This window comes from Pygoscelis adeliae, unplaced genomic scaffold, assembly GCF_000699105.1.
Source record: "Pygoscelis adeliae isolate BGI_AS28 unplaced genomic scaffold, ASM69910v1 Scaffold22, whole genome shotgun sequence".
NCBI lineage: Eukaryota > Metazoa > Chordata > Aves > Sphenisciformes > Spheniscidae > Pygoscelis > Pygoscelis adeliae.
This window is the reverse complement of record NW_008824350.1, coordinates 1,275,361-1,291,102: the sequence shown is the minus strand read 5'-3', so window position 1 is coordinate 1,291,102 and position 15,742 is coordinate 1,275,361. Positions and strand designations below refer to the sequence as shown.

Sequence of the window (15,742 nt, the reverse complement as noted above, 5' to 3'; positions counted from 1 at the left end):
GAAAAGCTTTGATAGGGACTTGCAAGCCCCTTCCTTCCCAGGATGCTCAGCACTGTTGCACCCTTCTGCCATGAAGACACAGATGGTATCCCAGGTGTGAGTGCTGTGCTGTACTCCCAACTATAGGCCACGCCTACAGACACCAGCAACACTTATCTTTGTGCGCATGTGCAGCCTATACCCGATTTCAGAAGGCACTTGGAATGCAGACACCCAGCCTAGCTCTCTGACACGGCCATCTCACTGAGCCAGCTGGGCACAGCCTCCATCTTAACATGTTGTGCAGCAAGGTTGTGATTATAACCCATTTGTATGCTCACCTGCTGACCTGGCAGGACCTCATGGGAAGTAGCATCTCTGATGACACAGTTGTACATCTGAATGCTCTAAGTGGATCCCAGGATGGAAAGGCAATTCCTGCATTCCTTTTCTAAGATTTTTGGAAAACTTGAGCGCAGTGTGCCTTTCCTGTGAAGCCCATCAGTAGCCCCACCTAGTTCACGAGGGCCTTCACCCCCTGTAGGCTCCTGAGCTTGTCAGTGCTTCCTACATATGCTAGCTGCAGGATGGTCTTGCCCCACCCAGACTGGTTACCAGCAAGGAGCTGGAAGTAATGAGGCTCCATGGGATGATACTTGTTCTCAAATACAGGTACAGGCTCTTGAAGTGTCATCCAATTACCATGAGCTGGTACTACAACTTCACAGCCGAGGGCCCAGTTGTACCTCTGTATGCAAAAGCCCTGCCTCTTCACAGGTGATCTCATATCCCAAAGAGGACGTGGGCTGTCCAGGCTGGGCTTGACTCCCGCTACAGCTGCATAAGCGACCCTGCCATTCCAGACTGCTGACCGAACTCCAGTTAGGGGTGAGGACTTGGTTAGGAAACACTATGGTGAGTAAGTTAACAGGGACATTCAGCCTGGCTACTGGACCAGGAAAGGGACTTTGTTCTACACTCGCTGCCTTTTAAGGGGAATGGCGGCAGGGCAGCAGCACGCTACCATCACCTGAAAAGGACACAGTTTAGCATGGCCCAGCTCAAAGGACTGACAGTATGAGTGGGAAAACTGCTGTTCCTTGGACTGCTTCCAACCATAGATGTAGTAGAGACAGTTGATGCAGGGACCCAGACCAAAGCTACTCCAAACAAAGCCCCAGAACACTTAGAGCGTCAGCTTCTCAACACCAGCTACTTCACTCTGCTAATCCACTCTGTTGCACCAGCCTACTTGTGAATGTAGGTGTAACCACAGCTAAGTGGTTATATGACCAAACTAGGTTTAAGGTAGAGTAGCCTTTTGACAGCAAATTCAGCTAGCATGAGTCAGGCCCTTACTGCACACTACCAGCTTTTCAAAGCTTACAGCTAGATTTCAAAGAGGCTGAATATTGCCCAAGAAGTTAATCAGCGCTCAGCTTTTATTTACAAGATGTCCGAGATGTATACAGCAAGATTTGCTGAACCTATTGAAGGAGGTTCAGAATTCCATGGGTAAAGCAGATGCAACAGCAGCACATAGTGACTCCACAGCATGGTGACTGGTGCAAAAATTTTGAAGTCATGTATAGGCTGGCAGCTTTGTAGACCAGGTCTGAGGAGAATATTGTGTCAGTTATAGGAGAAGTGGTAGAGATCCTGTTTGACAGCCATGAGTAAGCCAGGAACTCCTCGGCTACCCCCAAGTCTTGAAGAAAACACCACACTGGGAATGGCATCTTTGGAGGATGGGTGGGGAGAAGGGATGGTTCTAAGCAGATGGGCATCTTGGAGACTCCAAATTCTGGTGTAGCAATCCTGACCAACTGGAAAGGAAAGGACACCAGAATTCAACATCACACCAAAAGTACTTACATGGCTCTGCAAGATTATCATCACAGAAGCAAGAAAGTCTATGGGGAAAAAACCCTGACCGTTTCTACACACACTAGAGGCGAAGTGCTTGTCAATTCTTTACGAAACAGAAATTCTACACTGAATACTGCAAAAGTAGGAAATGCACATTTTTCCCATTAGGCAATAAAAAGGTATGATAAATCAGTATTTAGAGTGCTTTCCTCATTATCAAGCTCCTAAGCCAAAAAAGGGGAGGAAAACTCACTCCCTTAATTGTTAATTAACAAAAATTCTTGTCATTATTCCATCACTTATTGACAAATCCAAGGAGAGGAGGTCACCATGTTTACAGTGACACTGAAACTTGCCCATACTTTGCTTCATTTATTGTTACCTTTCCTCCCCGACCCCAAATAAAATAATAATAAAAACAATGATAATATCAGACTGTAGCTAAGTATATTCAAAATGAACCTGAGTGGTAGACAATTTACAAGGAGTTACGCTTACATGCCAGTGCTTCGGTCCATCACCACACGACCCACTTAAGCACCAAATAAAACATATACACGGTCTTTAGTCTCTATATAAAGTTATCACCAAGTCTCCTGTTTACACATTGTTTCCCTCAATTTCAAAATCAAGTGTTTTCTGCTCTACTCTTGAGACACACTGTGGAAAGGATAATGGGACTTTTGCAGGACACAGCAGATAAAGCTGTTAAGCGCTACACAGGAGTGATTACAGTAGGTGTGCATCCATAACATTATTTATTGATTTTCATAGTATATTACAGTATGTCTAAGGCTAAATTTCTTCTGAATTTTAAAGAATTAACAGCTTTACAGCTTCCAACAGCTGTAGCTAAGAAACGCTCCTCAGGCGTAAGAAAATCACTGCCATGCACTCTACAAGTAGAGCGAAAAAAAGTCAACCCACCTGCTGTAAGAAGTCCTTCCTCCTCATTTACATGCAAAGGGAGAATAGCATATTCATTGTGATGACCTTTGTACTGTTTCACACACTTTGCTGTTCTCAGGTCCCACAGTCTTATCTGCAAGTTAAAGCAATTGTTTGAAAGAGGATATGTTAACAAAGCAGAGTGCACTTGATGGTTGCTAAATAAGTGGATCTGGAAGAGGACCCATATATGGGACTACCACCCAGTTCCATACTACCCCCCCAAAGAACAGGCATCTGCCCTCAGGACTGGGATAAGCACCTGCCAATGCCCAGATACTAAAAGGAACAGAATACCCTAAACACAACAAAACCATACCTTTCCAGCCATATCTGCTGCCATAAGATAATGTTCAGCCTCAAGAAGGCGAATAGATGTAACTGCTGAGTCATGGAAGATACGAATTGCTTTCCAGCTCTGGCCCTTTCGGTTGCGTTGACGCACATCAATGCTGAAAATCTCACCTGAGCGGCAGCCATTGTACAGCACTGGGGTCTGGAAGAATCCAAGAGAAAGAAGCGTACTGTGTAACATCTGAAAGGATCTTACAAGTTATACAGACAGAAGCTATGTCAAGCTTTTTAGCTCTCCAGTGCAGTTGTCAAATTATTTTATTAACACAGGCATTAAGAACCAGAATTTTTATTACACACTGCAACATTTTTCATCAGCCAACACATTAGTTCCATTCAAACCTCATTTACTTTAGCTGTAGAAGTTCAGCTAGGTAAGTAGTCTAACATAACAGCAAAACAGGAACTGGAATTCTCATATTCTGATTTCACCATTCTCACTAAATCTTTGTGAACGAGTCCATTAGTATTTAATGGGATCTTCCTCTTCTTGATGGAGACAATACACTGAGTGTTAATAAAATGAGGTCATTTGCCAAAACCAAAACAATTTTACAATGCATTATTACTGTGCTCTTTATATTTCCTTAATTTCCTTTTTACCTCTGCACAATTAACAAAAAATACCTCTGTTGCCACAGAGTTTTAAATCAGTTAATCTTTTTGTTGCTGTTCAATTGTGTGCAAGCATCAGAGCACATCAGCTCTGCTGTGGAACAGCTATCCAACAGTAACTGTAATCACAACCTTACGTACAGCATGATGAGTCCCATCACAAACAGAACAAAACACCCACCCATGAGGCGGCGCTCTGAAAAAATGAAGGGTGTATGGTTCTTTTACCTGTGTGGCAAACTGTTGTGCCAATACATCGCTACTGGTTCCAAATGTCTGTCGATGTCCTGTCACTACATTGGTCACAAGAACTCGTCGTGTCAGGCCTAAGGAAGACAGATTATGTTCATTTAGCTGTAATTTGGGTAGCAGCTGGGAGATTAATGCAAGAAGTCTTTCTCACTGAGACAGAAGGGGTTGCTAGCCTGCAGATCACCTGTGCTGAAGCAGTTGTCTGCTTGGGGATTCAGGCACCAAGCACAGGACCAGGCAGTGGATATCTTGAAGCTGCACAGCATTCCAGGTCTATCTCCTAGGAGAGAGGAGCAAAACATGAAGCATCCATAAAATGTTAGGACAGGATGATAACTCAGAAAGCTTCTCTGGATTTCCATATTTCTTTCAACATTTCAATCTGAAGCAGAGAAAATGTTACCCAATTAGTGTCCCTGTGCTATTCAAGAGACAGGAAACAAAAGTGGGACTTCATGACTGTAAGCTGAAGATTTATAGTCTATATACATAGATGATTGTGAGAGATTGTGAAATTTATTCAGCAGTCAGAGGGCTCACCACAGCAGGAAAAAGAAAAATAACACTTGCCTTACAGCACTAAGTAAGCCATTTTTTAAAGGTAAGTGGGCTAGAAACACAAAACATTTACTTCATAAGCTATAGATTAGCCAAAGCCTAACCTGTAAGTTCTTGGCCTGCCTATTTAAAAAAAAAGGTTTGGGTAGGTAACAATATCCTAGATTTGACCCTTACTCACGTAGCTCCTGCACAAAGTCTAATAATTGACATGACATAAATTTTAAGTCCTCAGTTTTCACTTCCTTCATGGCACATCCACCATGATCATACATATGTCAGGCAGCACAAGTGACATGTCTAAAACATGGTTTTAGAGAGGTTAAGTTCTACTTTGCTCCCAGCATCTACTTAGCAAGGTTCCCTCAAACCAACAATTTAGAAGAGTGAATTCAGTCAAGAAACTTGGAAATACCTAAAACAGTCGATAGGAAATAGTAGACAGGAGGACTCTGGTGGAACTCGGGGCATCTTATTATGGTGAAGGGCTTACAATGTTCTACAGAGCAACTGGGCATGCTGGCTTAGTAGCCATGCACCTTCAGTGACTCTTCAAGTTCAGGCTAATACTATGCATCTTTTTTTTTTTTTTTAAATGGCTGCATAAATAGCATGACATTAAAAATTTAAAATAGGTCCATAACTCTTATCTATCACAGATTTCCTCTGTATAAACTTAACTGATCATGTCTGAATGGAAACCAGGTTAGAGGACTGTACTGCATGACCTGAAAAAGCGTGGTTCTGACACCTATCAAGAAAGTCCAATTAATAAAGTCCTGCCCCCAAGAACATTGAACAAACAAATACATAAAGATATAGCTACAGCCATCACACTTAAGACATAGGATTCTCTAAATCAATCATGCTTACACACAACTGAGCATGAGCTTGTCCAAGGAACTATGGGCTGAGACATTTACCAGCTTTCCACCTTTGATTAATCCACTGAGCATACTTGAGTAGCTACTATGAGAAGGGATCCTGCAATGATTCTAGATAGTCTGTAAGGAAATTTGAGTACTTCTTGTGTGCAGCTTCTGAGTATTAGTTACAGGCCAAGCTACTCACGAAAAATCCCAAACGTTTACAAGTGAGGTATTCTCCTGCCAAAGTCAAGTACTACATCAGCAGCAGCTAAAAATAAACTAGTGCTTTGAATACTGCTTGTTAATTAATTCTTAAGGTAAGTTCTTTCATCTGTTCACTTCTTAAACAGTTTCAGACTTTCTAAGCTTTACAAGAATACAACAGTGTCCCCAGCTACTGAAGAAAAGTGCAGAAATAATCTTTCCTTTGTGCTCTTTTCATACCATAACTGCTATTGAAAATTGGAGAAAAAACCAAACAACAAAAACACCCTACCTGGGTTAGTGCTGCTGAACAATGATGCTGGAAGCAGACTGGCACAGCCTGGTGTTTCTGCAATTCCCATGAGACACAGCTTGCTGAAGTGAGTTAAGGAAAACAAAGATTTCTCCCTAGAATGGAACAGGCTGCCTAACATTTATAGCTGGGAAAAGCAAGATGCTCTGACACAGCCACAGCTCATGATACTTTTGATTTGTAAATTTGAGACCTTTGATGTGCCTTACAGTTTACAATTAAGTCTTGACTCTTCATTTCTTTCATAGGAAAGAGCTAGAAAGAACTCCTATTCTTGCTTGTGTATTTTCACTACCAGAAAGACAAGATAAGAAGATTACTAAGGCATCTTTCTAGTGATAGAAAAAAAACCAATACATGGCTTACATGGATCATTCTTCTCATCTTTACATGCTGATGACACTGCATTAATATAGATCTGTTTTTCATGGAGCGAAGTTGGAAAAAGGGGAGCACACATTGGGGAGGCAAGGAAGACTCACTTTAGATTATATTAAAATACTTTCTAAAGATTATACCAGGTATAAATAGGATTTGAAGGCTGCATTTTGAGTTCAGTGGGGTAAATCTGACACGACTAGAGGAAAGCACAAAATAACCAAACAAAACAATCCCCAATTCCTAACCAGCTGTGAGCAAGCCTGATGAACTCCTTCCACCTTCTGGATCAGTCCTGAATTGCCTGGCTTTTCCCATGAGCCATTACATACATTTCTATATAATTTCCTCTTTTGGCACTTTACTAGCACATCTGTTGCCTGCCATCTTCCACGTTAAATCCCCTTTTCTTCCTCTCTTCTGGATTCTGTATTGTCCATTACTGCTTCCTCTACTATACCATCAACCTTCCTCTTCTTCGGAGACAGATCTGCAGAACATACTCTGAAAGTTGCAGAGCACGATGCCAATGAATTGCTCCTATTCTCCTCTCACCCCAGCCAATATGGGGATGGCTTACAACAGAAACCAACCAACCCACTTTCAAAGAGGTCCACTTCAAAGAGAAAGTTAGTTGCCTCAACCCTCTCTTGTTCTTTTGCCACAGCCAGTTTCTAAACATCAGATAATTCTGGATATGGCATCTACACTATTAATGAAGTGAGAAGTCTCCAGGGCAGGAAACATGGTCTTTCACCTACTATTACACTGGAACAATTCTACAACTATCTATACAGAACCATACATCTGTTTCACTAGCTCCAATGTCTTTCAATTTTTATAACTTTCTCTGTTTTCCAGAAAACTTAATTTCTGGGACAACCACATGAGAAGTCTTCCTGGAAATTAGTTGTTCTGTGCAGCATGACGCAGACTTGTGAAAGCTGAACCGAAAGGTTGCTTTTTTTAAAAGGATATAAAACATGAGAATCTGGATGAGTCAATGATGCCCAGCACACAGAATTCACCTTCAGACACAAGAAGACATACTATTTTTGTGATCTCTTAAGCAATTCATGAAAGGGTATTTCCATGCAAAGATGACATAAGAGTACGCGCTGGGCACACTTCCTTAGCCCACTAAATAGCCCAGTAATGGGTCACAAGCATTTTAGCCTCATACGCCTCTTAAATGTAGGAGGCAGAGCCGCATTGAAAAGTCTGTCCAAACACGGATTGAGGCACCAAGCACATCCTATTATTTAAGAGATCATCCTTAAAAGAATCTGAGCATGAAGAGATTATGAAAGCCTGTTTTAAATATTCTTCATGTCCAAGGATAAACACATTTTTCCAAAATTATTTTTTAAGAAAGAAGCATGCAAATCTTAGCAATTTCTGGCCCTCAACATCAGTTTTGTCAGCTATGGCCAAGTGCAGCTCTGAAGTAAGCACTATCCTTGGAAGCTGGTACTTCTACATAGTCTTCCGTTTCAATTGTAGCATAACATTCCTGAGAACTCACATTGGTACCCAGGACTTTCAGAGACATGTTTATTGTGATTCTGCATTTATCCGAGCTTCACATTGCTAGATTCTTCCATTCTCTCCTCCTAACCCCTTCTGCAACCCTCATGCAGTTCCACCCATGCCTCCCAAGGAACAGTGTTCTGAAAATGCAATAACAGAAGGAAGCAGGAACAGAACACAGTACTTTGCGGTTTGTGAAGTAGAGGTTGTCATACATCTCCACAGTGAGAGACTCCTTCCCCAAACCACTGAGGTTGACGATACCATATTTACATCCTCCATGCTCTACATCATTCACAGTGAATATCCGTTCACAAGCAACATCTGCCTGTAAAACAAAAGCCTGCTGGTCACACTTACTGGAAACTTACAGGAAAAAACAGCTTGAGTGAGCTGCATTATGTCTAAAACGAAACAACACATTAATTCTGATCCCTTTAACACCGTCTGCTTTCCATTCATCTCTAAAAACAGTGGCCAACTCCTTTTTATATGCATGCACAGAAAAAACATGAGTAAGAAAAGGACTTAGTCCTTGAGTAACAATAAATACTCTTTCCAAGTATATCAGTTCTAGACACTTTGGCTGATTAGTAAGCACAGACTGGTATTGGTAGAGGACTCAAAATAAAAAATTTAAATCTTATCAAAAGCAAACGTGGAATTCTCCTGCAGTTGGATCAGAGCAAAAGGGCTGGTACTACATTTCAACTTTTCTTTTATGACATTAAGTTTCTGACTCCCTTCTGGCTTCAGCTACCTATGCAGTGCTCTGTTTACAAGGCCGGGAGCTGGTCCTGGAGAGCTTCCTTCATAGACTATGGAAAATATTTGCTCCAGAGACCTCTCCTGCACGTGCAGTACCATCAAAACCAGCAGAAACTGCCTTCAGATCAAGGGATGTAAGATGATTACTGATATTTACATAGAGTCTGGACCACAGACTTTGCCACTCCCCAAATTCTTTTCTTCCATTTTCTTCTTCTTTCTCTTAATCCCCTCCACTCCCCCCCATCCCGGCCCCACGCTAATTATCCACTCAACTCCTATTTATTCCCAAGAGAACATGTTGATCAGCTTAAAAAAAAAAAAATTACTTTCATATCCAACCTTTTCATCATTTTCCTTTCTAGGAAAGGAACAGCCTCCTCCTACCTCTTTAAAATTACCGAGCAGAGATTTTGAGAACTGACACAACAGCAACAATGCATCTTTGACAGCAAAATTTGACCTATGAGATTTGATTACAAGATCCTGAATTTTCACTGAAGATGCGCTCTCTTTATCCTAAAGACTTAACAGTTCTCCTAACATACCACAATTATTTTAAAATTGTTGGTTCCAGCAACTGAGGAATCTGGACTGTGAATTTCTATCTTCCTCCTCTGCATGCAGTTCACTTTTAGTTCATGGACCAGCCTGTAAAAGAAGGGGGAGAAGAGAGAAGAATTCAGGTAAGCCTAAGTTTAATGCCAATTAAAAGAATTCTGGATCGGATATCCAGAACTGCTTCTCAATCACAGAAGATAAAATGCCTGCATGCTGCAACTTCACTTATATAACCCATGAACACGTGCATCTTCCACGTTCATGGAATTTCATCCCGTTATTTTGAACCCCAGCACATCTTCAATAGCAGAAACAACAACATAGCAAGTCACTGACGTGCCTTCTGCACTGTTACTGAATCTGAGCATAGCTATCCTAACGGGGGGCAGGGGGAACAGTCACATCACTTGAAGAGCATTCACCCAAAGAAAAGCTGTACTGTATTCAAAAAGCACAATGTGGCAAAACAGCATATATAGAAAAAAAAAAGTGAACTTTTAAACTCCAGTTATCTGCATTGGGAAATCTCTTCTTCATTTGAATTCTCATCACTTTGGTACTCTGATTATAGAAGAATATAACTATTTTTTTAATTGTAAGTAATATGTTCCTCTTCATCCTAAGTGGAACAGTAAGAAATGCAAAAACCCTGACAGGAACAGTTGCACTAATAGCAGAACTTGGTATGGCAAACGGAAGACAAATCAAATCATTGTACCTGCAATAACTTGTGGAGCTGAGCAAACCCAGCTGCCTTTTCTGTAACAGCATAGATGAGTTCAGTCCAGCCCTTGTTGTTTTCTGGAAGAGAATAACGTGAAAGTGTACTCAGTTATTTGCTTGTTTATGAGTCAAACATGGCTGTGCGTCTTAGATGTTTGGGATATTTAGGTAACTTTTTCCCCTAGCCTACATACATTAAAATTTTCAGAAGGTCTATAAAACACATTCTAGCGCCATCTCCCTGGTCCACTACAGTAAGCAGACAAGAAGGTGACAACAATATATTCCTGTGAGATGCAGGGTGCTTCTATAAATACAAAAACTGGAGAAACCCAAAAACCAACAGCCATTGTTTTTGCTTGACATAATCAGCAGTACCACCTTGAGGTGTGAAGTCACCTTCTGGTTTCACTATAACACCTTAAATTCTTGTTATACAGCAAAACTTTCTATCACAACAAGACTGCTATTAACGATGCAGTCTTACTGCTGCACTAAACTACTTTTCTATTCATCATTTTTTTAAAATTTCACGCAAACACTTTCTGGGGAGACCAAAGGATAGAGTACTTTGCAGAGTTATGGAGTAAGAAATCTTTTTGATAATGCTTTAACAAAGCAAGTATTTAAGAGCCAGAATGTTCTTATCTGGGAGCCTAATTCCGATGTCTGATTCAATAGCCAGATTTTGAGAAGAGATGTATATCCACAGTTCCCATTAACAGCAACATGGCCAGCAGCTGTTTGGTATCTATGACACCTAAACTGCTCATGGAAACAGATAAAACAACCAAAAAAAAAAGCCAAAACCAAACCAACAGCAGCATTTTCACAGTGAAGACTGAAGAGCTGAATAGTTGGTTGAAGTGAGAAATTCATTACCTAACAAGAAAAATACTGCTTGCTTCTTCCAAATGACAGCGCATTTAAGCTGAGCTGTGATTTGTAAAGTTATAAGACATGCTTTCAGGTAATTAAAAAACATCATTGTTAGGTATTTTATCCAGGTTACCAATATGCAGCATCAGCATTAACTCTGCTGTAACGCTTTATGATGAAAAGCGTACAGGCTTTCCAGGCATAAACATAAGACCCGCCTTGACTTTACCTGTCCAAAAAAATTCTTCATGAAAAAGCTGTTTCCACAAAATATCATTAGTATTGCTTCTTCAGGGTCTAGGAATATGCTCAATACATTTACAGAACATGTGGGAGACTTAAAATCAAGACCCCACTTTGCCAATTCAAGGCAGGGATTTGAAACCTGGCATCTAATGTCCTGACTCAAGTGTAACTGTTGGACAATCTGCAATTCTGAGCACAGTTTCTGTCTCTTTACAATTTTTTTGTCTGCAATGACTTACTTTCATTCCTGTGTGGAACAGCCAACCAAAAGGCTTCAAGGACTATAAATTCTCAGCAAGAAGAAATTTTCATTTCTTCAGACAGCTTAGGGAACGGTACCACAGTCAGAAGTGAAAAGCTTTAGCTTATAATCTGTCCTGGGCCAGAGTACAATAAAGCCTAATTGCAATCTTTTTCAGAATGTACCTTCTTTTGTTTTTCTTCCTCTTCTAAGAGTCTCAGTCTTTTGCATTCCATCGCCTTGTACTGAATGCTCTCCTTGGTGAGTGGGTTGTAGTTATTATGTCCAGGCAGTAGGCGAAAATAGCGGTTCTTTTCTGAGTCATAGTAAAATCCTGGCAGTTCTTAAATTTAAAAAAAAAAAAAAGTGGCAAAACCTAGGCAAAATCAGATGGATAACTAAGTTTCTTCATTGCTCTTTGACATCCCACATCTTCATGGGAATGTCAGAGTCACGAGGCTCAAAGCTCTTGCTCCCAGCAGGTCCCAAGCATGATACACAGACTAGGAATAGATGACAGCCACTCAAAGGAAAAAAAAGATTATTTATAGTTTTCAAACGTAGTGCTGTTACACAGGTACAGAAGGGATGTCACCACTAACCAAGATGAAATTCAGACAGATCAGAGAAGCAGGTTTTGCTGCAGAACAAAAATTACCTTTCTTTATAAATCAATCATGAAGGGACACTTAGTTAAAAGACTAGGTAGGGCAGTCCCAAACCAAAAAAAACCCCAAACCACCAACATTGACAATGAGGTATCACTCACACCAGAATAAAGCAATTCACTTCTCAGAACAAGCCACTTTTTCTTCAACACATAAAAGAGATTTAGATACAGTCAAGAGTACATTTGGACAATACACAGAGGCTCCTTCCAAAGATGAACTGGGATGAGAGAAACATTCAGTTTTAGTGCTTCACTGCCCGGGTAAATTCCCAGAGGCAGACAGGCAAAATACTTTGACAGATTCATAATGGCATACTGTCTCAAGACAAGCGATTTTATTCAGAAGAGGTGAGTGTTAACATCTCCATTTCAAGAGTTTTTATTTAAACCTTTATCTACTACCAGAAATTGCATTTGAAGTAATCTCTTTGTGCTGCTGCTTCGAATTCAGCTCCTTGTCAGCATCTTTTAGGTTTCAGCTTAGAAACAAGTGACCAAGATTTATTCAGGTCAACAGAAATATAAAGTTAGTGAATGAATCAGTAAGGTTCATAAAAGCACACTGCATTTAGTACATAGAATCTGATTACACAGCAATAAATGTTTTGCAGGATACATCTCCTAACACGCTCACAACCTCTTAGGCACAAAAGGGTGATATACAAAAAAGGTCTCTTTAAACTCTGTCTTCGTCTGTTTGTTGTTAAGAGGTTATAGAGTCAGTGGTGTTTCACCTGTTGTGGAGAAATACATGTTCTACCAGGCTTAGCTTTTGCTAGGGTTGTTTAATGAGTCAGGAAACCAGAATGCAGGCAGGATATCTTCCTCAATAACACTGCTACTGCATCAAGTCTGGTTTCATCACTCAACTCCCTGATAATGAACAAACATTTAGCCAGAGCGTATTTCTTACAGACTACAAAATACACTGAAGGCATATAGAGAGATGATTTTCCCGCCACCCCACCCCCTGAAGTGGTGGATCGTTGTGTCTTTTAAAAGACTGAATAACTGGATGCAAGTTATCATTTTTTATATGCTCTCTTATTTTCTTTGCTTATTTAATGTTTTCATTGAAAGATGTATTTTATAACATCTTCAGCACATACGAGAAAAGAAACAAAGTTCATTTTCTTCCCAAAGCAACATTTCTGGAGGGAGAAACAGAATTCTATTTTTTCAGTTTATATCAGCTTGGCTAAGCACACAAGTCTTCAAACACGAGAAGCACTTGGGGACCTGAAGGTGTATTTGGCCCTGCTCTTTAGATCCTCACTTACTACATCTTTTTGTATCACCCGATGTTAGTTTTCGTGACAAACTTTACTGCTTATACCCTTCCTTTAACACCACACTATTAATGCAGCTACTACTACTTTTTTCATACAGTCAGCCTATAGACACTGATTTTTGACCTGTAAACATGGTCTCTTACCTGGTACTACAGAGTTCTGTGTTAAACTGGATGAAGAAGGATCTCCACTGCTGCTGGGGCCTGCATTCACTGGGGTCTGTGATTCCTCCTGTTCCGGCCTAAAAAAAATAGCATAGCCTTCAAGACAGGCTCACAATTGTCCTACACATCTTTCCCACAAAGAATCTAGAAAGCAACTTGTAACTGACATTAATGGAGTACAATTTTGCAGGGCTGTGGTAAGTACACTGTGTATATCATCATACACTAAACTATGAAAATAAAACAGGAAAAATATTCAACTTAAAAACCTCTCAATAACATTAGAGATACCAACATCTTAAAAGCCTTAATTACTTGCTAGAACATTAGAGGTGGCTGCTGATTCTGCAAGTGCCTGTAACTCTTTCCAGTGAAAGATTAATTCTGGGCATTTTACCATATCCCCTGATTAAAAGAAAAGCCCACCCTTGAAAGCATGTAAGTCTTCACAGCATAAAGTGAGAGATAGTGTGGGTAAAACACTGATGTCAGGTCAAAAATATTTTGCCATTCTCTTTGTGACAAGAATTTCACTGATGAGGTTCAGAAACATGCAAAATAAACAAAAGTTTAATGAAAACTCCAAGGAAGAGAAGTCTCTGCTTTTGTAATAAACATTGCAGTCAACAGGGTACCTGTAGCTTTCTTCTTTTTTGAAGTAATTTAAATGGGCACACTCTGTACTGATGAGCAAAATTCCACTTGGATGTTTTCTGAATCACCCGTACAATTCTCACTTTTTAAGACAGGTCTTATTACATGTCATCTTAAAAGCATTAGGCCAAGATGTTTTGCAAGAGTTGTAATTTATTGAAAACAAAATGACAAAGAAATTCTAGTTCTAATACCAGCTCTATTGCTGTTTGATTATACAACTTTGAGAATAGTTAAAGAACATAACTGATCTACAAGGGGAAAAAAAAACCGCATCAAACCCAAGCACTTCAACTTAAAGCTTTTTAATAAAATCCTTTTAAGTCAATATTCACTGAATTAGGGCCCATTTGCACTTCTAACTTTTCTTACACAAATACAACTAATGGGGCAACTCATATAAGTGTATGTATCTCTTTCTCTAAAAATACATTTAAAAAAATGCTTAGAGTATTAAAGCAAAGGATTGGCCTCTTTTATTCCTGCAAGGGGCACTAAGGAAAGAACACAGGAAAGAGCCATAAAAATAGCTCTAACACAGGCAAGTGTAAGTTCTAAAGTTTAAAATGTACTTTCCTAAAAGAATCAGTTTTCAAGGCAGTGGATTATTCACGAGACCTTGTTTCAGTTTCCTGATCTGCTAGATGTGGTATTATTACCATATTACTTAACATGCTTTTAAACTTTCAGGAAGATCCTTTAATGACAGTTTTTACACTAGTAGACACTGAGGCATAAAATAAATGGGCAGGTGGAATGAAGTCCTTACAAACATTTTTCTTCCCTGAACTACCTTTGCATAGCGATGAAGAGTTTACGGACAATCAGGCACACCTGAAAGGACTAGCTCATGGAACCACATCTCAGTTTAAAATCAATATACAGTTGTGAACATACAATAAAGTTCCAGAAATCAATGCAATTCCACTTCCACTAGGGATGACAGATATACCAGAAGTACTGTCCACTAGATTTTTAGATGGCAGCCCTCCCAGTTCTGGATAGCCACCATTCTGCAAATTTAATTAGGCATAACATCTAATGGTCTAACGGCTTAACCCATGCTAAGCACAAGCTGCATACACTTGCCTTTCAGTACACTTATTGTGATTGGGTCTTCTGTACCGATGGGGATGGTAGCTCTGCTTGCGATTGCTCCATCCATGCTTTTCTTTGCCTCTCCAGTAATTTCTCTTCATTTCTACCTGTAAAGCAAACATACACACATACTTCAACGCTACTTGCCTGGAATCGTCCAACATACGAGACAGTCTCTTAACGCTGCCTCTTTTCAACCAGTTTCAAATAGCTTCGCTGTGGCCTAGAGATCAAAACCAAGGAGGCACGCTGAAGAAAACAGTTTTCTTTTAAAGAGAAACACTTTCAAGTGCAAACAGCATCAGGTCTTAAAGGGAAGAAAGGCAGAACGGCACCATCGGCCGTCTGAAGGGAGGCTGAAATACGGGCGGTACGGCGTTGACCACCTCCTGCATGGAGCACTAATAAATATCCTTTTGCCAAGTTCTCACGTGCGCGGGGCGGAGAAGTCCCACAGCCGAGCTGAAGCCGGGTGATAGCAACCACCAGCTTTCCAGCGCAATACGCTTACTTCCAAGCAGAGGGGGTCTCCCAACACGGGGACAAACCGAAGCGACCGACGGCGGCCTGCCCGCCT

At 40.5% G+C, this 15,742-nt stretch overlaps 1 protein-coding gene across 1 annotated transcript; it reads right to left on the bottom strand.

The window, feature by feature from the left end:
- Nucleotides 1-1,406: 1,406 nt before the first annotated feature.
- DCAF4 (DDB1 and CUL4 associated factor 4) lies at nt 1,407-15,266 on the bottom strand. The gene is made up of 13 exons (XM_009319184.1): nt 15,157-15,266; nt 13,393-13,490; nt 11,473-11,630; nt 9,917-9,999; nt 9,186-9,288; nt 8,054-8,197; nt 7,318-7,367; nt 5,941-6,020; nt 4,202-4,297; nt 3,994-4,091; nt 3,116-3,292; nt 2,776-2,890; nt 1,407-1,805 (listed from the first exon to the last, which is right to left on the bottom strand). Exons 1-13 carry the CDS (start codon nt 15,264-15,266, stop codon nt 1,612-1,614), a joined length of 1,506 nt encoding a protein of 501 aa, XP_009317459.1. The 3' UTR covers nt 1,407-1,611.
- Between the last annotated feature and the right edge of the window lie 476 nt (nt 15,267-15,742).